The sequence below is a fragment of the Anarhichas minor genome, unplaced genomic scaffold (genome assembly GCF_050575085.1).
Source record: "Anarhichas minor isolate MPS153535 unplaced genomic scaffold, ASM5057508v1 ptg000030l, whole genome shotgun sequence".
Lineage (NCBI taxonomy): Eukaryota > Metazoa > Chordata > Actinopteri > Perciformes > Anarhichadidae > Anarhichas > Anarhichas minor.
The window spans coordinates 2,968,578-2,993,186 of NW_027466476.1; the positions used below are offsets into that span (position 1 = coordinate 2,968,578).

At 42.9% G+C, this 24,609-nt stretch overlaps 3 protein-coding genes across 9 annotated transcripts; 1 reads left to right on the plus strand and 2 right to left on the minus strand.

The window, feature by feature from the left end:
• Positions 1–4,225: 4,225 nt before the first annotated feature.
• Positions 4,226–7,591, minus strand: cunh5orf34 (chromosome unknown C5orf34 homolog). 2 transcript variants are annotated; one of them, XM_076104436.1, is made up of 11 exons: positions 7,257–7,591; positions 7,015–7,104; positions 6,545–6,919; positions 6,209–6,471; positions 6,012–6,110; positions 5,710–5,830; positions 5,530–5,621; positions 5,376–5,454; positions 5,204–5,286; positions 5,078–5,124; positions 4,226–4,969 (listed from the first exon to the last, which is right to left on the minus strand). In XM_076104436.1, exons 1-11 carry the CDS (start codon positions 7,458–7,460, stop codon positions 4,788–4,790), a joined length of 1,635 nt encoding a protein of 544 aa, XP_075960551.1. In that variant the 5' UTR covers positions 7,461–7,591; the 3' UTR covers positions 4,226–4,787. The 2 variants fall into 2 exon arrangements, with proteins under 2 accessions (XP_075960551.1, XP_075960552.1); XM_076104437.1 differs by having other exon boundaries at positions 4,829–4,969; positions 5,078–5,119.
• A 255-nt stretch (positions 7,592–7,846) lies between these two features.
• Positions 7,847–13,337, plus strand: rnf34a (ring finger protein 34a). Of its 5 annotated transcripts, none has more exons than XM_076104810.1 (9): positions 7,847–8,038; positions 8,085–8,123; positions 8,707–8,925; positions 9,592–9,981; positions 10,313–10,375; positions 10,564–10,762; positions 10,939–10,968; positions 11,187–11,228; positions 11,705–13,337. In XM_076104810.1, the coding sequence occupies exons 1-9, from the start codon at positions 7,862–7,864 to the stop codon at positions 11,890–11,892; spliced, it is 1,347 nt and encodes a 448-aa protein (XP_075960925.1). In that variant the 5' UTR covers positions 7,847–7,861; the 3' UTR covers positions 11,893–13,337. The 5 variants fall into 5 exon arrangements, with proteins under 5 accessions (XP_075960925.1, XP_075960926.1, XP_075960930.1 ...); XM_076104814.1 differs by lacking the exon at positions 7,847–8,038 and adding an exon at positions 8,468–8,508 and having other exon boundaries at positions 8,079–8,123; XM_076104811.1 differs by lacking the exon at positions 11,187–11,228.
• Positions 13,338–14,086: 749 nt separating this feature from the next.
• Positions 14,087–23,026, minus strand: kdm2ba (lysine (K)-specific demethylase 2Ba). 2 transcript variants are annotated; one of them, XM_076104809.1, is made up of 10 exons: positions 22,879–23,026; positions 19,841–20,071; positions 19,524–19,667; positions 18,692–18,778; positions 18,014–18,295; positions 17,097–17,917; positions 16,823–16,986; positions 16,569–16,730; positions 15,968–16,186; positions 14,087–15,311 (listed from the first exon to the last, which is right to left on the minus strand). In XM_076104809.1, the coding sequence occupies exons 1-10, from the start codon at positions 22,930–22,932 to the stop codon at positions 15,130–15,132; spliced, it is 2,346 nt and encodes a 781-aa protein (XP_075960924.1). In that variant the 5' UTR covers positions 22,933–23,026; the 3' UTR covers positions 14,087–15,129. The 2 variants fall into 2 exon arrangements, with proteins under 2 accessions (XP_075960924.1, XP_075960923.1); XM_076104808.1 differs by having other exon boundaries at positions 18,014–18,302; positions 18,690–18,778.
• Positions 23,027–24,609: the final 1,583 nt, after the last annotated feature.

Consider the following 24,609-nt stretch of genomic DNA (forward strand, 5'->3'; position numbering starts at 1 on the left):
ACACTGTATTCAAGTTATGTAAAAGTACAGAATAGTTATCAGTTGACTGACTTAAAAATAATTAATGTTTTATAAATTAATGTTTTTTTGTTGTTGTAAAATCTGAGTTACAATGTGTTAATGCAGATTAACAAGTAATAAATAAAATGCAGTGGAATAAAAATAACAATATAATCCCCCCCCCCTCTCAAAATTGCACTCAAGTACTTGAGTTGCCTAATTTTCCACCTCAGACCGCTGGTCTATTGATATTATATTTTGAGTAAATCGAACATACCTTCTTTGACAGTAACATAATCACTATCCTCATAGTCAACATCATCATCATCTGTGGGCACAAAGACAATTCATGTTTAGTATGTTATATTGCCATGTCCTCCATAGTGCCAAACACATAAGAAGAAATGTGGACACATTCACCTCCATCTGTGTTTGGTTGTGGCAGCGGAAAAACTCTGATGGGAAAAGAGACAAATCATTATGAAGATGCTGTGTGATGCGGTTGAATCAGAACTGAGGGTTGTAAATCTAAAAGTTTTAAATAAAGTGTATACGGACAGAATACCATAAACACCTGCAAAAAGGATTGGCCTGGTGTAAAATGAACACTTCTCTGACTCGGTCTCAACAAAAAGTGTACATTATAAGATCCAGAAGCTATTATTTGTATAAAGGCATTGTGTTGTATTCAATTAGTTCACACACATTTGAGATTTTCAAGGTTTCAGCTGTAAAAGCAACATGGCAGCAGTTTATGATAGCTGCAATATGCAGGTCAACCACTAGGTGTCACCCATACATAACAATCCGCATTATGTCAAACTGGACTGGAGCGGACTGGAAAAGGATGTAACTAACTATTTTAAATAATTATTGTCACTTGCACTATAAGAGCATTTCTTTAGACTGTAAATCACATTTATTTCTGTGTAGATCAATTTGGTTGGTTCTTTTAAATGAAATTACTTACATTTTTTGGTTAAACATTGAGCTTTTGTCTCCCATATCATTACTTTAAATGCAGCCACTACAATTTCTAGAGTAACGAATGATCAAATGTGATCCGTCCATTCAAAACAAATACAAAAAGAGTGCAACCGTGGGTCTGGACTATTAACATCAACATTAACATCATCCTCTCTGACTGTTTCAAAAACAAGAAGGAAAAAAATGCGAATGTGTATTGTCATATTTAAATAAAATAAATTTAAAGCAATACAAACCGCTGATAATGTTGCACGTTAAGTCCACTAAAAAGGACGTTAAAAAATCGTAAAATGAGCAGAGATCATATGTGTGACTGAGAAACGTAACATATATTTTTGTCTTTAAAGATGTTTGTGGAGTATTTTAGAGGCATTTTGCACCTGCAAACCTCAGCTGGTTCTCTGACGTCATCATAGATAGCTGACTCTGCTTCAGACTGGTAAATCCTAGTCCCGGTCTCCTCCTCTTTTAAATCATCATGGCCTGTATTGACAGACTCATTCTTCACATAGTCATCTGAAAGAACATATGACAAAACATCAGCATAGATCATTGCTTGGGCATTATGTTAGTGTATATTTCAACCATCACCTCTTTGTCCTCTACATTGTGTTGCTGTTAGTGAGCACAGTTGTCGCTCTGGGCTACCCGTTTTGTGGACGTCCTCTATAATCTCTCCTTGATTCAGAGACAAGTCTGCCTTTCCTCCTTTAACATCAACGAGTTCCTTCCTCTTTGTGGTTAGGTGAACGTGTCCTTTAATCTAGTTGAAGATAAGGAGATGTCAGTTATTTACCTGATCCCTGTTATTAAGGTGTTTGTGGTTTGTTCTGCAACTTGCATGAAATGACATCTGCACATACTGCTTTCACGGTGGTAGTGTATTTAAATGTGTTGGTACATCAGATATAAATAAAGCATACGTATGTGTATAGACCTTGTGCTTTTACCTTGAACGTCTTGTTTGCTTCTTGGCCACTCTTCTTTTTCTGCTCTGTCTTAGATTTTATCTCTTGCCCTGTAATTTCCTCCGACACGATGGTTCCTTTTGGCTTCTGATTATAATTGTTATCATTGCATCAAACCTGTTTTAAATGCACCATTTCGGTAGCAAGTATAAACTTAATACAATATACAAAGTTACTGAAACCTTACTTCCTGTCTCTCCTCTGCGACTTTGCCATGGTTTGCATCCTCTCTTCCACTATTCTTTGCTTGTTCCGTCCTTTAATGAAAAAATATATATATTGTATGCGAGTATACAATTCAATATTTGCCTTATTTCTGCCTGATTCTTACCATCTATGATTGACTTCTTCGTACAAGTCTTCTCTCATATCTGCCTGTAGAGACAAAAAAAGATCAAAGTGATGAACACTAACAGTCAACATAAATATCATTTCCTCATTGAACCAATCACCTTGGGTCAATGGCAGGATGAATAGATTACCTCTGCCCTCTTTAAAGGATATTCTGTGAAAACAAAGCAACAAGTAATTCAGCAACTCACTGATTAAAATAATGGTGAATTTATTGAGTAAAATGATATAAACATAGGCACGACCTGCAAGGGGGAGCGGTGGAGGGTTCATGATGCCGCCATCTTCATAGCTCTCATCCTGTTGATTCCTTGATTATGGTCAGAAAGAGATTTTATCAATTCAAACAATTTATGGGCAGACTGGGATGTATTTTATCTTTGCAAGTGTGCATAACGAAAGTCACATTTCTTCGAGGGTATTGATGAGACTAAGGATCTGACAAACGACAACAGCTTCCTGTGAGAGGCAGCAGGCAGAGTACTGCAACCGTGAATCCACAGTGGATGAGTTTGATGAAGCTCATAACCAACGACCATGATGACAGATGCTGTTATAATTTGCTACAGCAGCTCTACAATATGGACACTTACAGAGTAGCTGCATGGTTGGATGATGGGCACCGATGTAGACGTGGAGGTAGAGGCGGAGGAGCAACAGGATGTGGTATCTTCGTCCCCAGTCCTGTCACACCAAAATGCCATCTTAATTTAACACTCCATCAATGAACATTCTACTACATTATAGTATTTGAAGACACAACAATTGTGTGGGAACAATCCAGCATTTAAAGGTGTTTCTTACCGTCATTGGCATATTTTAGATTTATTCCGAATCGATGAATGTCTACACTAGGAGGCCTCGGAGGCGGGCTTCCCAGAGCAAGCACAGCAGGAAGCCTCTTCACAGGAACAGTGCTCTCTCTTTGGAGGTTATTTTGGGTTCCACATGTTCTGATGTAGTTGGGTTTCTGCGTTTTGGGAAGTTTGGGGGGTTTAGTGCTGGTGATGTCTACCACCCCATCATTTCTGTGACTCAAACTTTGCTGTGCCAGAGAGAATTTGTTGTGCTGGTTCACTTTGGGAGACGAAGGCACATCTAATTCCTGGGTCTGTGTTTTCAAATTTCCCTTGAAGGCAGCTATTTTAGCTTGAACAGAGGATACAGCGTGCACGTTTTGTCGAACTGCGGGTTTATAGGAAGCATCTGGCAAAGAGTTGCAACTTGTGTTGAATTGAGCCATGAGTCCCGAGATGTATAGCTGTCTTCCCTTTAAAGAGAAGGAAGAAAATCCTATTAAGTCCTGTAACGTCAAGACAAAAGTTACAGATTAACAAGTGTGAACATACGTAACATTACATCCACTCGTCAGGAGGCAAAAAGATGAGAGAACTATGAATGAGGATTTCACAAAGTGCATAATTGCTTGAAAAGAAATGTGTCAGTAACCACTTACCAGATCTTTGATTCTGGTTTGAAGTGCTGGTGTGTGTCTGTGTGGCCAGAGGCTGTGTGATACAGCTGTTTACTACAGAAAAATGCCCCATCTATCCAGGAAGTAGTCACTCTTAACTGAGTGAGAAAAGGCAAGTGGTGTCTGCTTAGTGTGATTCAACTAACATCCACCTTCTGATTAGCCTTTGAAAATGAATGATTCAATAGTTCAAGACATACATTTTTGACAGTTTCTGAGAATTTGTGACCTTTATGTTAAAAAAGACGGACTGTAACGGGAATGTTCTGATCCAAATATAGAGAATAAAAGTCATAGCATATGAAATGATATACCAGATTAATAACTCTTGTTTACAATACAAAATGCACTTAAAAGTACCATTACTGACTCCATGCAGCAGGCTTTGAACACTGGAATCCTTTCTCCTAACAGCAGGAATTTGCAGTTTTCCTTTTATTATTTTAATGATTTCATAAAAACATTTTGGAGACACACTGTTACAAAATAAGATTCTGGTCCCTGACATGCACATTGCACCTGAGGCATGTGGTTCAAAGGAACACCACAGCAAGCTACATTAAAACTCATGCACTTATGTTTACAACCCAGAAATAGTCAAAACGGAGGTCTTTTTTTATTAGTAACACCTTTTACATTGCAACCAGAATGTGTCATGTGTGTAGGCAGGAAATAAATGTTAAAGATATTTTCTACCACTGCAAGTTGACAGGAAGGGATTGTGTGGTGATAAAGACATGGTAATCAGCAACTGGGAAAACATTATCTGTGTGAATGTTGTTTGGAGGCATGCCAGAGTTTGTAGTTTTGGCAGTCAGTAGTTAAATACAACCTTTGACAGTTAATAGTAAATCCAAAATAAAAGCCATGTGCCAGCATTGATATCGAAAAATCTTTATTTCGGTCTCAACAAAAAGCAGTAAAACAGGTTTACAGCTTTTAAAAGGCATCAAGCTAATATGTTGGGGTTTTGTATTCTGAAAACGTTTCTCTTAGGCAGGACTCTCTCAAGTCAGTGTGGCTGCAGATATGAGAGCATCAATGTCCTGTATGGCTTTGGATGTCTTCTGAAGAGCCTCAGCGATGCAGTTTTCATTCACTGGTTCATGAGTCACCTCTTCTGCAGAGCTACCTTCCGGTTTTGCACAACATTTCTCACTTCTTAGCAGGTGGTTGTTGTCCAGCAGAACTGGGCAGAGGTTGTTAAAGAGCATGCACGATGTTCCTCAGCATTATCTACCAGCTGATATGATAATATAACATTTCTAACTTGTCCACAGCCCCTTGCAAAGGATACAGTTAAATCGTTTTATCTTCTCCAGTTCTGCAGCTACAAGATCTGACCTACATGGAATTGAAATAATATTAAATTACACATTTATTGATAAAATACCAAAATAATTATCAGAAAAATATAACTCACCGACTTTCTACCGTCTGTGTGACATTTACACGCCGCTCAACCAGATTTTCTTCAATCCTTGCTGGTGTAGAAATATGTCTCCCCTGGAAACAAAAATTGCCAACAATTTAGAAGCTTGAACACTGTAAATACCGCAGATATTAACAGTTGAAGTAATGTGGGCAGGGACTACTTCATTGACGTCTTGCAAGCAGCTGGGAGTGACAGGGAGCTTCAGTGATTGCTTGGCCTCGTCGTAGCAAGTGAGGATCCTGAAACACAGTGACGTGACGGTCATTGACTGCGAGTCGTCAAAATCATCCGACTGTGATGAAGCGGCGGCTCACCTGCTTGCACGACTCACAACCGAGCTCACAGAGTACAGCTGTCCGGGTACGTCCGGTTGAAGGTTGTTCAGGTGGTACGTTATCTCTTTCACCTGTGAGATAGACACAATCGATTAACGCCCGATTGGGGATATTTTAATTAAATTTAAGACACTTATATGATGAGAGACTGAAATTTACCCGCCGTGACAGGAGATCAGGTTTGTAATGGGTAAAATAAGTGTTAAGGACACCGTTGGAGCGGATGACTGATCCGTCTCCCGGGCAAACCTCGATGACTGAGACCACCCCACTCAGTATCCTACACAGGAGACATACAGGTCAACTCCGTCACAACACAGCTGTGTATATATATCAGGCATCCCTTCATTTAATTGCAAACAAGCTTATATTGCCATGTTTTATCATAACAAGCCGTTTAAAATCAGAATCAGCACAAAATCTTCACGGTCCTTGTTGAACCTGAAAACCTGCATACCGACCTGTAGGTGACTCCTTGACACCACATCACTTTCACCAACTCTGTTGCAAGATCTTGGTCTGAATGTTCTTTTTCGGCCAGTGGTTCTTTAACCTTCCACCTTAAATAAATGAGTAAGGAAGCTTAAATCAGTCGGTGAACAGTGTTAGATAGTGCTCTACATGTCTGATATTTACGCAAGTGACTTGATCATTTAACCTGTGCCAGTGAGGTGATGAACATGTGAGAGGCAGCGCCTGAGGAAGGTGAGACCGTCTCTCTTTGATGGATACGTCTGACATTGTTATTCTCCCCTGTGCCTTTGCGAGATCGCTGGTTCCCTCTACTCGGACATCTTCAGGTTTAGAGAGATGAGCCGTCCAGAGATGGCGGGCCAAGGAGAGAGGATAGCACCAGATGGGGGCAACAGCGCAGCAGGAGTGATGCTGGACCACTGTGGTGGATTGGTACATCTTCTCTGGCTGGGGGGGAGGAAGGTAAAATATTGAATCAAAGCCATGATACAAGCAGAGAAATATTACTGTGAAGCACTACCTTTGGCTGAGCAGTGCTGATGATCCGAGGAGAACAAGACCTCGGTCTAATAGACTCATTCCTTGTGCTTCCTCTTCCCTGATGAACCTCTTGGTTCTCGCCATCCGTGGTGCGACAGATCAGATTGCTTCCTTGCTGACGAATGCCTGAGCTGCTGTCATAGTCTCTGCTGAAGCCCTGCACCATGCGGCGCTGATTTTGAGTCTGACTGAGGCTGCATGTAAACTCGACGGAGAATTCTTCACCTGAGGGCGACAGCATCAACACAGCTCGTCCTCCCTCCGACCCGATGATAGTCTCTCCTCCAGGTCCCAGCTCACCATCGCAAGAAGACCACTCAGGCCACTGCGCGTCAGAGTCAATGCTGAAAAAAGGCTGCAGGAGGAGAAGCAAAACAAAATAGGCTGCAAATATCATTCCCTAAAATAATTTGAGGTACTAATAGTGGACTAGGAATGAGCTCTTGGTACCTTCTTGTGGTCAACGGGGATGAGCTCCTCCGGCAGATATGGTTGAGTAGCATATTTATTTCTAAATGCCAATGCAGCCACCATCAACTCCTGTAAAAATGACACCATCATATTGAATACAGGGGCTCTCTGCATAATACACATGACAGCCTAAATTAACTGTGTACATTTTTCCCAGCAAGCCTCAATTTGAGCCTTTTTTTAAACTGGGACTACCAACCAATAATACTTCATGTTTGCACCTTATACGTGCTGATGGTGAATCTTGTCCTTTGTCGGATCCTCTCGGTGGACTGCAGAGGATGTCCGGAGGGATCCATGGGTTTAACCAGCATGAACTCGCAGCCACACGGAGACAGTTGTAACTGGGCTCCGTTTCCGTAGCGAACATCAACAGACTCGTCCTCATACATGACCATCGAGCTGACACTGGCTCTGGTTTCCATCGTTAAACCTGAAAATGGGACTATTTTCCTGGGTTTGGCTTGTGGACCATTGATATATGTAAAGTGAAGAGTTGTGGACGCGCTGAAACTCAAAACATGGTGACGCGGCGTCCTAGGTCATCAGGTGGAGACGTTTGTTATTGGCGCGGACTGAAATGTAGCCCCTGTGGGCAGAGCCGTGTGAAAAGAGAGTCGCGTTAACGGAAGTTAAAAATGCTTGAAAGTCACATAATTTACGTAACAGTCAGGTAGTTCTGGTAGAAGTCGGTACGCACACCATAGACTGTCAGAACCAACAATGAGACAGAATTGCGATGTTTGCTAATTAAAAAACATAATTAGACTCAACACCTGCCCAGTGTTGATAACCGGGGTCAAGTAGACTAAACTCAATTCTACTTATGAGCTGTGGAGGGCAGCAAAACTATGTCGGTGCCTACAGGCTGCTGCAGCAGCATCAGACAGAAGAAGAAGAAGAAGAAGAAGAAGAAGAAGCAGTAGCAGTAGCAGTGCTCGGGTCTCCACCGTTGCTCTCATCACATCGAGACAAGACACATCCAGGCATATTAGAAGTGATGCTCCATGTTGCGTCAAAGTGGAGGTTGACGGTGTAACACCGTCAACCTCCACTTTCTCATTAGACGCGCCGGAGCTGCAATGAAGGTGTCGTTTTCTTTACGTAACCTGTGATCCAATGTTAGCTCTGCTTGACTGTCGCTAGCAGCAGCTAACTAACGGTAGCTTTAACTAACGTTAGCTAATGGAACGCTTTATCTTAGCCTGTGCTAGTTAGCTAGCATAACGGTCGAATAGGCAGCGACTCTGACAGCTGTCACGTAACATCGACGTTTTTGTAATGTTAAGCTTAAAGCTATTTAGGCAAATTTATTTTAATGTACGTTATGTTTCTGCTGTCTTGCCACTTTAACGTCAACTTGTTATCAAAAATATGTTTAATTAACTATGCAGCTAACGTTAGCTTAATTGTCTTGTTTGCTCTGTTGCAGTGTTTTGACAGTTCTGGCTTTTTGCTCCTCCTGTCTTCATGGTTTGTGCTTTATTGTTTTAAACTAAACTAGCACTACCTCATCTATAACAAGCACCCATAAGTGGGCTCTATACAAATAATAAGACTTGTTAACCATGTGCATGAATGATGCTTTTAGCATGCTGTAGTTAGTAGCTACAGTCTTCAACATCAACTAGATGAATGTGAAAGTGGTAAATACTGTTTTCTGACTGTCAGGCAGGGGCCTCGTCCATGTGGGCTTCATGCTGTGGTCTGCTGAATGAAGTCATGGGTACTGGGGCCGTCCGAGGCCAGCAGCCAGGATTTGGGGCCGGTGCTGGACCCTTCAGATTTGCCCCCAGTGCGGGATACTCCACATACCCGCCCACCAGCTCAGGGACTCCCAGTCTTGTATGCAAGGGCTGTGGTCAGGCCTTCTCAGTGTTTAAGAGGAAGGTAGGTGTCTGGATCCTCTGTGTGATGCCAGCGTATGTTAATTAGTCCACTGACTTATTTAGAAGGAAAAGGTGCATAGAAGCAGAGGGGCAAAAAAAAGGATAAACTTAATTTAATTTACACCCAGGGGCTTCTTATTTCTATTGAAAAGGCTGTGTTGTTCTAGCTGATTGCAGAGACAGATGGACACCATACTCTCTCTGTAATATCTTCACTGAGTGCAGTGCTCATGTTCATGTATGGCTCAGGGTCTCGTTTTGTCTGAACCCTGTGCTTCACTCGCTCACTGTGCCAGTCTAATCCCACGTCTTGCATTTATTACCGTTTGATGTTTGTCACTTAAAAGCAATGAGCTGCCTCCTGTCTCTGTGCCTGGAGAGGTAGAGCAGATGTGAGTGATTGAATAATGAAGGAAAGGTATACTGGCATTGATATGCTTTCCAGTAATTAGTTAAATGTTGTCTCTCCACTCTTCCTGTTTTCCTCATTTTAATGTCATATCACACTTTAATGTTAAAATTTGAAAATAAGGGTTGATTAAAAACGTTTGGCCACATTTTTATGTCAAATGCCGAGTTCTTTTTTTCAGGCAGTTTTGGCAGAAGTTGTCCCCAATCTGAAATTACCTCATTCCCATTACTTTTTTTTTTTTTTTTTTTCCTGCAGTATATTTGCTGCGACTGCAAGAAGAGCTTCTGCTCTCTGTGCTCCGTGCTTCAGGAGAATCTGCGCATTTGTGCCACATGTCATTTGCTGAAAGCGACAGCCTTTCAGCGGCCGCGGCTCATGCGCCTGCGAGTCCGGGACCTGCGTCAGTACTTGCTGCTTCGTAACATCCCGACCGATACCTGCAGGGAAAAAGAGGACCTGGTGGACTTGGTGCTCTGTCACCAAGGCATTGAGGAAGCGGAGGAGCCCGACACGAGCAGCCTCCGCTCGCGCTCCCTGTACACGCCGACTCCTTCTACCACGCAGTCGGCCTCCGAGCTGTCTGCGTTAGTCGCCTCTCAGGAGGAGCAGCAGCTCAGCAGGAGTGATAGCTCCGATGCCAACCAGGTCAGGACCGACTCTAAACCATGTATGATCTTTAATAGCACCACACATCAGCCATATCCTTGTAATTATCTGTTTAAGAAAGCAGAGAAACAAAAAGTAAAAGAGTATAAGAAGCACCATAGCTGGCACTATAGGGAGCTCAGCTTCAATCAGCTTGGATCCACTATAAATACTTGTACTTGGCCCGCTTAGGGAGCAGTAAGCTTTTCTATGAATGGAAGGTGCGAGACATTGTTGTTCCCAAGGTGTCAGTGAGCTGAATATTGTCTAATCCTGATCCTCTTGCATGTAGTGCTCACTAATGTTAGTCATTGTTGCTGTTGTGTTGCAGGATATAGGTGATGCCACTTCTGTGTCTTTCCTCAACTTGGACGGGAGTGAACACACTCCTGAGGTGATCTGTGACCGATCAGATTTCCTGCTGTCATTGTGAAATCATTCTGCCCATAAATTTCTGTCACTACGTGTCATGTGCTATCCCACTCACTGTTTTTGCATGATGCTAATCTCCCATGTTTGTCATGGAGAATCTCAAGGTCCGCTTTTGTTTTGTCCCTAATGTCTGGATATCTGCTCCTTCAGGTCAGTCCTCGGACACGGCGTCGGGCCAGAGGGTCTCTCTCGGACCTTTCCAGCTTGCGGGACATCGAGGGCCTGTCTGTCAGGCAGCTGAAGGAGATCCTCGCCAGGAACTTTGTCAACTATTCAGGGTGCTGTGAGAAGTGGGAGCTGGTGGAGCGGGTCAACAGACTGTACAGAGAGAAGGAGAACAGGAAATCATGTGCGTATCAACTTTGTCAGAATAAATACCGTGTGCCTTAGTTTGTCAGTTGTTGACTTTACATTTTTTAATATAAGTAATTCGATTTAATATAGAATGTATCTACTGTATAGGCTTTAATCTAATATTTCTTGCTTGTAAGTTGCTGTATTGATTTAGATTTATTTTTCTTGCAGTGGAAAATGTGAGCACTACTGTAACCACAGGTAAGCTGTCACTCAACTGTGTGTGCACTCTCCTAGATGTCGGTATTGTAAACCACGTCCTGTTTTTATAACCATAGAAACCTAACAAGGCCTTCTCTGACAATATGATATACTGTAGATAATAATAAAATGCACCAATCATAAGCATTCAAATGAGTTTTCGCATTCAGAATCATGATGGTATGTCTCTTGCCTGCTTTACTCCTCCCACACTAAAGTGGAGCCCCTCCCCCCTCCTATCTGCAACGGGGCCCTCTCAGGTAAGGCTTACAGATGCCGCGGTCACATGCACCACCTGTGACTCGCCTCTCCATCGTACGAACAGTGTCGCCACCACATCTGTATTCACCGTGAAACCCATTCTCATTCGTTAATCCAACTGTCCTCTTTATGAAATCCTTGCATGTGGTCGTCCCTGTGGAATGCCATTCACTGTGAGGGTCTCCGGCCATTTTACTGGGGATGAAATGATTAAATCATTTCTCGAAGTATAGCCATTTCAGTTCTGTCATGATCCAGGAACATTGATCCACCGTGAGGTTAATCTCCCTCTGTCATCTACTCACGTGCTTCAACGTGTGAAGCACATCATACTGAGAACTGCAGTATGTCAGCTGTGTATATTCACTCTGTGTTGCCGGCCCTTTGTCCTTCCTCAGTGCATGTTATATCACTTTGTTTTGTTTTTTAGCGCTGCGTTAAAATCAGTTTCCCAACCTGTCTGTGTCTTTATCAGACGGTGAGAAGGGTCCGCTGACGATCCAAGACGACAGCCTCTGCCGGATCTGTATGGACGCGACGATCGACTGCGTTCTCCTGGAGTGCGGTCACATGGTCACCTGCACCAAGTGCGGCAAGAGGATGAACGAGTGCCCGATCTGCCGGCAGTACGTCGTGAGGGCCGTGCACGTCTTCAAGTCCTAATGCATCGCTGCAACGCCGCAGCAGCTCAGACTGATACTGCACCTTACATCCACCATGCAGCTCATAACCTTTGGATCCCCAAAAGACTTATTTTGTAGATTCTCTTATGTTTGTACATTGCAATATTACAACAAATGTGTTTTTCTTAAGAAATTGTCTTCAGCTTCACCAGTGGACAGGAGCCTATCGGTCAACTCTCAAGTAAACATATCTCATATCTGTGTTCGTTCCAAAAGTGTCTGTTTTGCTTTTCTGGCATATTTTTTCAAAGTAAAGAATGTGTGGCACTCAGCCACGAGCAGTCTTTTTTGAAACACAACTGGTCACCCTCAGATCTGCCTATAAACTGTAGCTTCAGAACATCTCTCTTTACGACTGTCACTGCAAGGGACTACATATCTTAGTAACACCAAGGAGAGACACATAGCAAACCTCACCACAGGAGAGAAGAACAAGGTGCCAAATAATGGGTCATCATGCTTCTCACCCGACTGTGTGTGTGTGTGCGCGCGTGTGTGGGGGGGGGGGCACGTTTTAGCAGAAAACACTGTTAATGCACCACTGCTCACAACCCACTGCAAACGTTGAGCGGTAATGGTGGCTGAGGTAGCATGTGTGCTAATTCTTGAATAGTCGGAGGAAAAAGTGAATTAGAAATCACTGAGTTTCTTTTCCTGTTACTCAGCCCACAAAGGAGCAGGTGCTTTGTGTTTGCGACTCAAGGATATTGGTGATTTTATGATGAAGTCAATGCATTATTAATTATATTCACTTATTTGTTAGATAAGCGTATATTGTCATGCATTACACGTTAAAATGGTCGTACAAAGTCTGTCATCATAGCAATAGCTAACCTCCGCTGTCACCTCTGTCTCAGCACTTTGAGACAAAAGACAAAAATCGGTGCTAACTCATACAACCATCGTCCCGGTTTTCCATCTGAACTGTGGATGTGAAACTGAATGTTCATTTTTTTTTATTGTCGTATATTGTTGGGAGTGGAATGAAGTGTCTTAATGCTTTGTAGTTGATTTTCTCTTCTGTAGGAGTGATGTATTGAACTAACTATTCAAAGATGTAGCTACGAGTTTACTGACACCTGTGGTATAGAAGGTGTTTCCTGTCAAACGGTTTGAAATGTATCTGCATCGGTTTGCTTGAGCTAAAGTTGCCTCTTGAACCAGAGTATGACCAGAACCTGGTAATGTTACCACCCCCCCCCCCCCCCCCCCCCCCCCCAATCCGGTTCATTTAGAAGTATCCAGCTCTGGACTGTACCCACACAACGTTGCTGCTATTAGAGTAAAGATTCCCTCTACAATCATGAACAGTAGCAGAGCAGGTTGCACTTTTCTTTAGAGAGGGTGTAAGTGTGTGCAAGGTTTGGTCTTTGTATTTGGGAATGTTGAACTTTTTATTTTGGTAATTAAAAGATTTTAATTAAAGTCTGTTTTTAGTATACTCATGCGTCACAAGCAGTGTCCATGTATTACCTTGGATAAAGTAGTAATTAGGGCTGAAATGGTCAGTTGAGTAATTGATTAAGCCAAATGATCAACAATTTTGGTAATTTTTAACCCAAAGTTCACTGGTGTTAGCTAGTCTAATGTGAGGACTTGCAGGATTTCTGTTTAATATCATTGTAATTGTTTAGGTTTTGGTCTAGTTGGGTCATTTTAAAATATCACATTGGGCTGTTTTGGGGCAGATATTTCACAGGCAAAACGTTGAGCTTTAAATGCTAACCGCTCACAGTGACAGTGCTAACGTGCTAATGTTTAGCAGGTGTAGTGTTCATCATGTTAACCATTCAAGTTTAGCGTGTTGGCATTTGCTAATGAGCAATAAACACAGCTGAGGCCGATGAGAATGTCATCAGTGTTGCAGGAATTTCATCAGATGCGTTAAAGGTTAAATTAATAAATCAGTGATTACAGTTTATCCTGCGGGAGATATGAATATGTGTACTAATGTCAGGTCAATCCATCCAGTAGTTGTACAGACACTGTAGCATTCAGTCTCTGGAGAGCAGAAATGTCTTCACAAAATGTCATATGTTGTCAGACATTATTTGGGAGCGAATTTCCACACTGAGGCGGTCACCTCAGAAGTGTCACACGACGCACTAACCTCTGACCTCTGCTTCTAATACAGATCAACCTGGCACATGAAGACCGACAAGACTCAGCGGTGGTACAAATGAAATTCTTTTAATGCATATTAGCACTTAGTTTTTGGATTTACAAATATAAACATTATCACATTCACCTGAGGTGATGGGTTACAGCACAACACACCCCAAGATACACACAACACCTACTGTATGGAGTCATTATTTAAACCAAATTAGCGATATGAAGAAGTGTTTCTCAAACCTGTTTGGAGCAACCACGCGTGTGTGTGTGTGGTTGAGAACATTATAGATAAGTCTGTTAGATGAATCGTCAGTCACACGTTTGCTATGGCTGCGACTTCCTGCCGCTGACTTTTGGGCGATGCATTATTTGACCCAGCTCTGAGAGATCCACGTTAAGTTACTTAATAAAAGGAATAAATACAGACTGTAAAAATAAATCAATAAATTAACGTTGAAATGTCAGAGAAAAGCCTGTTAAACACAACACTCAACAATTCATTAAAGTATTAAGGTAAGTGAAGACACGAGGGTGGAACGGGGATATTCAATTTGATAGCTTTGTTTTTAAATCATTCTTGAAATACATTCTAAATATTTGGGAAGTAGTTATGATAATTTAGTCATATTTATATCTGTACAGCTTATTTTTTGTCTGATATTGAAGTTACATTAATGTCAAATACAGATGTTGGCACACAAGACACTTTTGTATAAAGGCAAACTTTTCAGTTCACATGCAGTCTCTCCGTGATGTTCATCTCACGAGACACTGAAACTCGTGAAATTATACTTGTATAAAAAAAATGCTGCGTTTTCAAATATTTAAAGAATAAAAATAAAACAACCCGAAACTCAAATACAAGCACGTCTTTATAAAAGTACAATCGCAACACAAATGCATGCATGCCGTCTCCTCTTTATCTGTCCAGTGAATGTTTGTCACCTCCTTAAGTCCATCCAGGAATCCGTCTCTCGGTTCAGTTCCTTTACTGTGACATTGATGCAGAGGACTCGGGACACAGGACCGGTTTAAAAAGAAAAAACTTGTTCCATTAAGTGCAAAGACAGTCTTTCGTTCATTTTTGTTGTCCTGTTAGGAACTAGCTGGTCTTCTGCAGCAGTTTGTCCTCTTTCAGTCTGAACGGTACGCTGACAGACATCTCTGCGATGAACCGTTCGCAGGCCGTCTTGGACACCTGCTTGCAGAAGCGAAGGTCGATCTGACAGATGCTTCCACAGCGCTTGAAAAAGTTTAGGGAATGATCTGTGACTCGGTTACAAACTAAAAAGGAAAACAGAGAGAACAGAAATCTGTCACAAACTTGGTATACTAAAAAAACGGCACGTCATTTTATCTTTCCCTCTCTCTGTTCTTGATGCATAATGTCAACATTAACAGATTTATGGAACAAAACTCTTACACGGTCCTGTCATGTCCCCCCATGGGCTCTACTGAAACTGGACCCAACGGACTCACTTTACAATGATGACGGGCAACTACAGCTTTCACCGTTAACTATATTCCATTTCATGTTGTGGCATTTGTTCAGTAGCAAATGTGTGAAAACAAAACAAACTTGAGGACAAAGTTACGTATGGGACATAAACATGACCCAGGCAACTCCCCATCCTCTTGTTCTCTTCTAATTAATTGACTCTGATGCCTTTGGATTGTAATTTGGAATATCCTGCTTTAAACTCTTTATCTGTTAAGATCATCTTTATCTTCAACTGCTGATTTCATGGATTACTGAGGATGTGATAGACACTGCCTGGTCTTTAAAAAAAAAACCTCAACATAGCGACCGGTTCCTCTGAGAAACTGACTTGTGAGTGGAAGCATCTAACTTACTGCTGCATCACCCTTTTCAGGCCCCTTTACAACTCATGAACCACTACAATAGTTGTATTCCTACTCTACTTTTGCTCTGGTCTCACCTGACAGGTTGATATCTGTGAGGGAGTCTCTGGTCGTGGTCCCTGCTGCTGTCAGCAGGTTGACCGACTGGTCGTTGATGTGGTTGCAGTAGCTCAGGTCCAGCATGGACAGAGAGGGCATCTGCCGACTGATGAGACGTAAAGACGTGTCGGTGATGTCGAGCCCCGCGAGCCGCAGGTCCTCCACATTCCGCAGCTTGCAGCGGTTATCCAGCTGACCTGTCGATCACATAAGAAACATCACGGGTCAGTATCTGTATTTGGTCAACAGGTGTATGACAGTCTACAAGGATCTTTAGGATGGCTAAAAGCTGGAAATGAGGAGTCACACTAAACTTTATTTTTAAAGCTGTGTTTTAGTTCTAAAAGCTAAACCTGAAGGAGGTCTGAGGGGAAAACATACCTGTTTTTCAGGCAAAATAATCCGTTTTACAGAATAAACCTCTAATTTGGAGTATGCACTGGTAGGTAACAGGTGCAATGTGAGCCACCATCAGTGAATTAATCCCTAAGAGTTGTTATAAATACATTAAAGCATGGGAGGCAGGAATAAAACCCCTCATCCATGGCAGTGCTTGTTCTTTGTTGCCCCACGAGTTACCTGGTCTGTTGTCTGTGGGGGGTGAAAGCAGGTCCCTCATCTGTGGGTCTTTGAGGCCCTCCACCCACTGGACATCCAAGGTGCGCAGCAGAGGGCAGCTGGAGGTGCAGAGTGCAGACACAGCAGCCCAAGAGCACCCCGATAGCCGCAACACTCGCAAACCTGAAAAACACAGCAGCACTTTCAAATACTGACGCACAGCAAGAGACACACAAAGAAAAAAAAGAGATCAATAATCACTATTAATTAGGTACCTGGCAATCTATTAATGAGCCAGCTTAATTGTTTCTTGGAAATGTTGGTCCAGCTGAGGTCCAGAGAAAGTGGCTGTCGGCGGATAATCCCACTGAGCATGAGCGGAGTGATGGAGGTGCAGCGGTTCAGATCAATCTTCGTCCAAAGTCTCTTATCACAACACCTTGACATCAGAAAGAAAGATTTCTGTCACATATTATTTCTTTAAAGATTTGTACATTGTTGCACATAAAAATGTAAACATGCAAAGTTAGGTGTGCGCCGTGCACGTACCATCTGTTCCATGTCTTGCAAACTCTCATGCAGACACACAGCTCCTGGTGCGTGAGATAGCCAAAGATCTTCATCCAGACCTCGCGCTGTATCACGTGTGTTTTACCGTCTTTTAGAGGCAGTCGGTCGGGAGGCGGGCTGATCGGAGGGGGCCGGATGACGTGCCGCTCCATTTGGACACACTTGGGTGGGGAGTGTGGGGGTACCGGCCGGTTGGTCGGGGTGCTCCGGTTGAAGCCCAGCGGAGTGATCTGACTCGGGTAGAAGTGGCGCAGCTCCCAGGGGGTCCCGTTCATCTCTTTGGTCTTGAGGTGGGGCCTCTGGTCCCCGAGTTCACTGCCGTTGCGGAACAACCTCTTGGGCTCCTCGTTCTCCGTCTCCGGCTCCACCTTGAGAGGTTGGCGGTTCTCGTTGGCCAGGCAGTCCTCCGTCTTCTGGATTTCCTGGTTCAGTGCTTTGCTCAGCTCCCGGCTCAGCTCTCGGTTGGGCAATCGGCGCTTGCGGCGAGCTTTAGGACATGGCCCTTTTTCCTGGGTCTCACTTCCGCCTTCGCTGCTGGGGCCGGCCTGCGGAGAGCTGCAGAGGGACTGGTCGCTGTCGCCAACGGGTGTTTTAATGCAAGGATTCAAAAGTGCATTCCTGGCGTCCCTTTCATCCCCTTCTTCTTCAGTGTCTCCAAAACGCCCTTTCCTCTCTAAAAGGCCCCGGAAGTGAGGCCCCCTTCCTTCTTCGTCGTCGTCCTCGTAATAAGTGTCTTCGTCCTCCTCTTCGGTCTTGATTTGGTGTAGAAGTTTGGAAAAATAAGGATCATCGGACTTTTCCTTCAGGGAAAAAATTAAACGGTATGAGAATCACTTGCACACTTGCATCTAAAATGTCTAAAAATTAAATCAGTCCCTCTGTAAAAAGACACAAACCTTCTTCCTCACACCGAGATCCTCTTCCTCATCGTCATCAAACAGCTTCCTCTTCTTCCTCAGCTTGTCCTCAGGCCTGGGCCGGGGCAGGTTGCTGGGGGAGAGCAGTGGTGGCTGTCGGTGGAGAGACTCCTCGGGTCTGTACCTGGGCGTCTCCTCTCGGTCTGGCCTCCTCTTGGCTGCAGAAGAAACGTCGCCCCCCTCCTCCTTCACAGGCTTCTGCTCCCTCAGCAGAGAGCCAGGGAGGTTGGAGGCGTACTTGAACCCCGGACCCCTTTTTTGCTTCAATACCAAAGGGGACAAAAAAATTGCGAGACAACTTTATACCTTTAGCCTATAGCGGACAGGCAAACCGACTGTACTTCAAGTGTGCCTGAGGTTTAATAAAGTGTGTCACTGTGTTCAAAACATGTGTTAGTCAGTGGTTTCCTGCTTCTGTGACAAACAAGAGTCACATGTGAGTTACTTTCACAAAGTAGAAAAGTATAAACAGGAAGTGGCACACATAAATTGAATTACTGCAAACAATACAGAAGAATGAAATCAGCTGTTGTCTATGAGTAATACACAATCTCTGAAGTAATTATTTTACTGCTTTCAGAGTGAGCACACTTCCAACACTTAGTAAACTGTGACATAACCTAAGGCTGTGACAGACATGCACCTATTTGTACTCACTTTTCCACTTTTCCCAGCATGGTTGCATTTGGGACATTCCCAGCAGTTAGGAAGTTCATCGTTCACCACTCCTGAGGCTTCGCTCACCTGACAAACCGACAAGAAAATGAGCCGGATTCAAACCAGAACAACAAGCTTTAACGGTCTCCTAGGTAGAGTTGTTTTGTTTTTAAACACAAACAAGACAAGGGAAGTGAAAGAGACCGTCTGCTAGGCAGGTTAGCACAGTTTAACCTCAGCGAACACACTCTTGCTTCATGCATTACATAGAGAAGGGAAGTAGAGTTAAACACTCCGACTTGAGACGGTTAAATAAGCACCTCTGAATGGATATAATGTCCAAATTGGTGTTTGTTATTATGTATAAAACATGAATAAATATCTTAGTTGTTGCTTGCTACTAAACAACTAGACAGTGCTTGTCTGAAAAACTGGTTTGACCGAGCCTGTACACGCCTGGTTACAAACAGGGCGTGTGCTGCTTTACATCACGAAATGGTTTTACTAGTAAGGTCCGATGCTTCACATCCTTTTGAGGCGACATTTTTGGTGACTCAGTAAATACTCTTATTCTTAATCACTTGTGTTCTTGAGCATGCGGCAGGAGTTGGATCCTCAAACACATTTGAGCCATAAAAACATAATAGTGATGAGTGTGTTCAGTTATATAAACAACACCACATCCAGTGACTACGGTCCAAACGTCTGAGTCACTCACATTACGTTACAAAGAACTGGGATTCCTGGCACACACTCATCAGGAATGAGTCAGCCAGAGAGTGACTTAACTACGGTGAGGTTGTTCGAATGTTCCCAGCCTGGCCCTCTGTACCTTGAGACAGTTGGGATGGACGATCTCGTTGCAGATGGAGCACTCCATCAGCATGAAGTTGAACTTGTCCTCCTCCTCCTCCAGTGTGTCCTCTTTCCCCGCCTCTTTGCACACCACACACACCGCTGTGTGAGGCAGAACCGGCTGCATGAAGGAGAAAAAATACATTTAACTCAACAAACCATATTATATAATGACTTTTGTTTTCTTTTTCTATGACTGCACATTGCTATTTTTTTTGAATACACAGCCGTTGTCAAATATAAAAACGGGTAAAAATGAAAGTGCTACTTTTTGAAGATGCCAACAAAACTTACCGCAATGCACTGTCTCATAATGCACGACTGCTTCATGCGCCCCGGCCCTCCGAACTTCTTCATGTCCTTGCAGAAGTGACACTCTCCACACTCGGTCCGGAGGCACGCTTCGCACTTCCGACATCGTGTCCTCCGGCGTCTCGCTCCGGATGAGCTGCGATTGGACGGCAGCTTCACGGCCGACGACGACGACGACGTCCCCACCTTAGGCTTCGGCCGGTTGGCCGCTCGCTGATGGAAGACAAAACGGAGAGAGAGAGGTGAGAGGTTTATTCCTGTAAAGAACAGATATGTCAGCCACTGAATGAGGGTCTTTGAGCAAGAAAAAGGTTCAACATACTGTATACTAGAGAGTTTCTGAAGCTGACCATCAGGACGGATATCATATGTGTCGTAACGCAATATACACCCGATTCATTTTAATTATAACAAGCTGTTCCTGCAAGCATGTTCACATTTGAGAAGATGGAACCAACCAATGCTTAAAGGATGAATCGATAATAAAGATATTTCTGTTAATGGGCGAATCAATTAGATTTGAGAATCTGAAATGATCCCAGAAGATATCAGGTGAAAACTATACGTTTATATGTGAAGAAGTAAAAGTGCCTCCAGCCTCACAGCTGCATACATATCAATGAGTGAGTCATGGGAGTAAATAAAAGAAAAGGCAACATGGATATTAAACTCATCTTACTCACTAAGTGCATGCACACACACACACACACACACACACACACACACACACACACACACACACACACACACACACACACACACACACACACACACACACACACACACACACACACACACACACACACACACACACACACACACACACAATCCAGGTTTGATATTTGTGAATTTCTCACATGTATTTTAAGTCTCTTTCCTGTTGCCATGGCAGGACGAATCAGAAACCATTTTAGTGATTCTGGTTCTAGCAGGAGAGGAGGTTACCTTGGCAACACGTTTTGCCTTGCTGGTGGCAACTGTGAACAGACGGATAAAAATAAAGTGCAGTACGGAGGGTTTGATGTGAGGCTGTGAACACATCCCTGATGTCATGTATTCTCCTTCTATTATTGATTATTACTACTACTGCTGCTGCTGCGTGGCATTTCTGTGTATGCTAATTCAGTTTGTAGATAACAAAGCTGGAGAGCTGCTGATGGGTCAAACAGGTAACGCAGGATGCAAATAGAACAAGACGTTCCAGACGAACGACAATGAAACGAATGCTGTCAGAGAGATGAACCAGCCCTGTCTCTGCTGACGTGCACAAACCGTCTCAGTAGATCATTAATGTCGTATTGATTTCCTTATGTTCCCCTCAGGGAGGACTTTGGAAAGATTACGTCTTTGAAGTAATAAGTTTCTTCTAAATTGTAGGATTACCTCGTGTTTTGCCTGATGGAGAATTTTAGTGGAGATAGGGAATAATCCCTCTGACAGCTTTCCATAAATCCATCTGACTACTGTGGACATTTGGGAGGGAAGCATCAAAAGGAAGGGTTGCTGCTGCAGGGTGGTTGACTGTCAACATCAGCGGCCTCTGTTTTTCTAATACCACACCTAAAGTCAGCCTCTGAACACAGCTACTTAAAGTGTCCATGCAAAGTTTTGACCGCAACAAATAATAAACATTTCGTACACTCCCTGAAGACCTGGGACACCTACATTCTTATTGCACGCTCATAACCGTAAATAAGTGGCATAAAACTGACACATCAGAGCCTGGTTGCAACTATCAGCTGACCTGTCTCCACTAGAACGCTGTGCAGTAATATGTCAGGAATTTGGGATTGGTTACTGAGGTCTGCGAAAAAAAACATGGCCTATATTCAGAGCTACGGTCTTCTGACTCAGCTCGAGCGTGGATTTCAGGAAGGAGGAAGTCACCGGGCTCATCGTTTGTTGCTCAGCGGTTCCTCAACACAAAACAAACAGCGTGTGTTACGGCCTTCAACGACGTGTCACTACAGAGGAGGTCAAAAATACCATCTCTGGTGTGGCGTGGGTGGGTGTTAACATTGTGTAAGAACACGGCTCTTATGTCAGCACCTCTCATATTTCGGAGACTTGTGCAATACCCCATGAGCCCCGGTTAGAAAGCATTCATGCAGTGAACCCCACAATAAATGCACTTCATAGCACAAATATAAACTTTTGAGTATATATATATATATATATATATATATATATATATATATATATATATATATATATATAGAGTGCAACTTCTGACATAAATCACCACCATATTCCTCCTCCTGGTGCAGAACAAGTGGACAAAAATAGTGTTGAAATCAAGCCAACCACTATCCCCCCCCCCCCCCAGAGGTTTGAGGGGTCACTGGACCCCAGTTTGGGAACTACTGGAAGTAGAGCCACTTCATTGTTCCATAAACCCATCCCCCTCCTTGGTCCTGCCTAGACAATATTTTGCCTAAAGCCTTCTTAAAGGCACAGAGTGAAGAGGCAAGTTTAGTAAGTGTGAGGAAATGAATCACAAGTATGCATTTGTTCTGTTCTTACAGGACATGTGTGAGGTTAACGTACATGTGTGAATCACAGCTTTTTTACCAGTATTAAAGTTGTGTGCTCTTAATTAATGGGGGTACACGGAGGTTCTGGTTCACAGCCACACAATAACAGGATGAGAGGTGTTTTAAGAGGTGGTCAGTACGAACTGGGTCAGTTATGCTAACATGATAGATGGTGTCCGAGGAGGAGAAGACACGGTGTGTTTTGGACGTGCAGGGGATCAATTCTGATGAGTCTACAAACACTCCGTGAACACAGCATTTAGCTCAGCAACGTTATTCACCTCTATAACCCGGTTAAAGGAGGTTTCAACCCGACTGAAAACAGAAGAAGAAGAGCGGGTGAGAACCTCACATTAACCTGAAGCAAACTGGAGAGAGAAAAAAACACACCATTCCGCTCACAAAAGGCTTTCTTTCTCGCAGCACACTTGACAAAAACACCCGTGTGTACACAGAGGTTATGTAATGAAATGTAGCAGCTCTGACCTGCTCAGACTCTGAATCATATTCCTCATCGTCTCCGCTCAATGACAAGGCCATGGCTCCTCTCTCTCATCGTTCGTGAACAGCAGAGAAAACTAACATGGCTGAACAAGCATCCAGCTTAGCTCACTCCCCCTCCCTCTCCCTCCTCCTTCACATCGCACCAACACAGGCAGCTGGTAATTGTGCTGTGTTCAGGAACCATGGGAAACACGGGGAACACCAACTTCCTGGTTACTTTATGCACCTAGTTACAGCATTTGGTTTAGCAAAAACAAAGAGTCGAGCAAAAAGTTGATTATACAGGTTTTTTTAAAATGTGAAATAGTGTATATGACAGTTAAGTAAGGCAACTATATAAAACTTGGCGCTTCATAGCGTCGCAAAAACCTTGGCATTCGTTGCACCGATTATTAATGTATAACTTGATAGCAGCATCGATGCAACAGGAAATGCAGATCAGCAGGAAACACAAGATGGTTCACTCCTACACACGTCCGTCTTAGCTTCTTCTGTTTTCGTGTGAAGTGAGTCAGTGTGAGTCCTGGGACAGGTTAAATTCAGGCCGTTGAATTAAATTACTTAACAAGATGTGTCATAAATGGTTGGTGTCGGTAAGGATGGTTGCTTAATGGTGAAACAATTTAAGTAGTTTTGTCTGACTTCAGTCCACCTGAGCAGGTTTCACCTTCTGAACACCAGACACAAGTACAGGTGTCGCCAATAATTCAAGAGTCTACTGATGTCTATTAATCACAAACATCATCATTGATTGCACAATATTTGCTGTTAGATGTTAAATTAAATTACTTTGATAATCTGCACAATACATTTTGTTCATTCTTTTTATTTTGTTCAGATCCGATATTGATAAGACTTTAATCTCAACGTTATTGCTTCATTTAAGATCCAGTATACTTGCGTACAGAGCCAACACAACAACACATGTGTCTCTGGCTTACTCAGGATTGGACTGCATGATATAATGATGATATCATAAGGAATCATGTAAAGCCATTATGCTCTTACTCTGGCGTCATCCAGTGGTAGTCTGAAGAATATGTTTCTGGCAGACAGTTGTTTGTTTTTTTATAACAGAATTCAGTTGCATTACAACCATGTCAAGGAAGGTTATTAAAGCTGATGTAAAAATAAAGTTAAACGGTGTAGGCCTATTTCGGGAATTAATATTACTGATTTTCTGTCTTATGCTGATATTTTGTATTACGAGCCATGTTTATTTTAAAGTTTCTCAGCAGGGCCCCATTTCAAATTTTTTTGTGAATTAATTGGTACAAATTTGTGCCTCAAACTCTAAGAAATTACGCTTTGCTTGTTCTATTCTCTTGAAAAATCAACTCCACATTAGATTGTTTCCCCTGAGATGTTCTGTTTGTCTGCCCTTAGGTAGTGGAGGACTGCTCACTGCCAATGGGGTACTCTTGCCTTGTTTACTCGCTCTTACCAGAAGACGTGGTTAGATGTGTGAACTCACACAGGGAGACTTGCAAAAACCTCCTAAATCTTACGGAAACAACCTCCAAGTGACAGCAGAATTCAAATTGCTCTAAAGTTTCCCCTGTGCTGCAGGAGCACCACAACAAAAACAAGCTTTTAGTTTTGTTGTGTTTAAAACTTCAATTTAATTGTATGTTTGTATTTAAGCCTATTGTTGTAAAATAAATCTATATATCTATTATATTCTGGAGACAGTTTATATGAATGAGTTTGTAA

What these genes read in the sequence shown, in the direction of transcription:
- cunh5orf34 (XM_076104436.1), bottom strand. Translation starts at nt 7,460, where the DNA reads ATGGAAACCAGAGCCAGTGTCAGCTCGATGGTCATGTATGAGGACGAG. An exon ending in GCTTGCAAGACGTCAATGAA is followed by an intron (nt 5,287 to 5,375) that starts GTAGTCCCTGCC and finishes TTTTGTTTCCAG; the next exon opens with GGGAGACATATTTCTACACC. An exon ending in ACACAGACGGTAGAAAGTCG is followed by an intron (nt 5,125 to 5,203) that starts GTGAGTTATATT and finishes AATTCCATGTAG; the next exon opens with GTCAGATCTTGTAGCTGCAG.
- kdm2ba (XM_076104808.1), bottom strand. Translation starts at nt 22,932, where the DNA reads ATGGCCTTGTCATTGAGCGGAGACGATGAGGAATATGATTCAGAGTCT. An exon ending in TTATGAGACAGTGCATTGCG is followed by an intron (nt 19,668 to 19,840) that starts GTAAGTTTTGTT and finishes TCCTTCATGCAG; the next exon opens with CCGGTTCTGCCTCACACAGC. An exon ending in GCTGGGAAAAGTGGAAAAGT is followed by an intron (nt 18,303 to 18,689) that starts GAGTACAAATAG and finishes GTCCCCTTTGGT; the next exon opens with ATTGAAGCAAAAAAGGGGTC.
- rnf34a (XM_076104810.1), top strand. Translation starts at nt 7,862, where the DNA reads ATGAGCTGTGGAGGGCAGCAAAACTATGTCGGTGCCTACAGGCTGCTG. An exon ending in ATAGCTCCGATGCCAACCAG is followed by an intron (nt 9,982 to 10,312) that starts GTCAGGACCGAC and finishes GTTGTGTTGCAG; the next exon opens with GATATAGGTGATGCCACTTC. An exon ending in GAAGGAGAACAGGAAATCAT is followed by an intron (nt 10,763 to 10,938) that starts GTGCGTATCAAC and finishes TTTTTCTTGCAG; the next exon opens with TGGAAAATGTGAGCACTACT.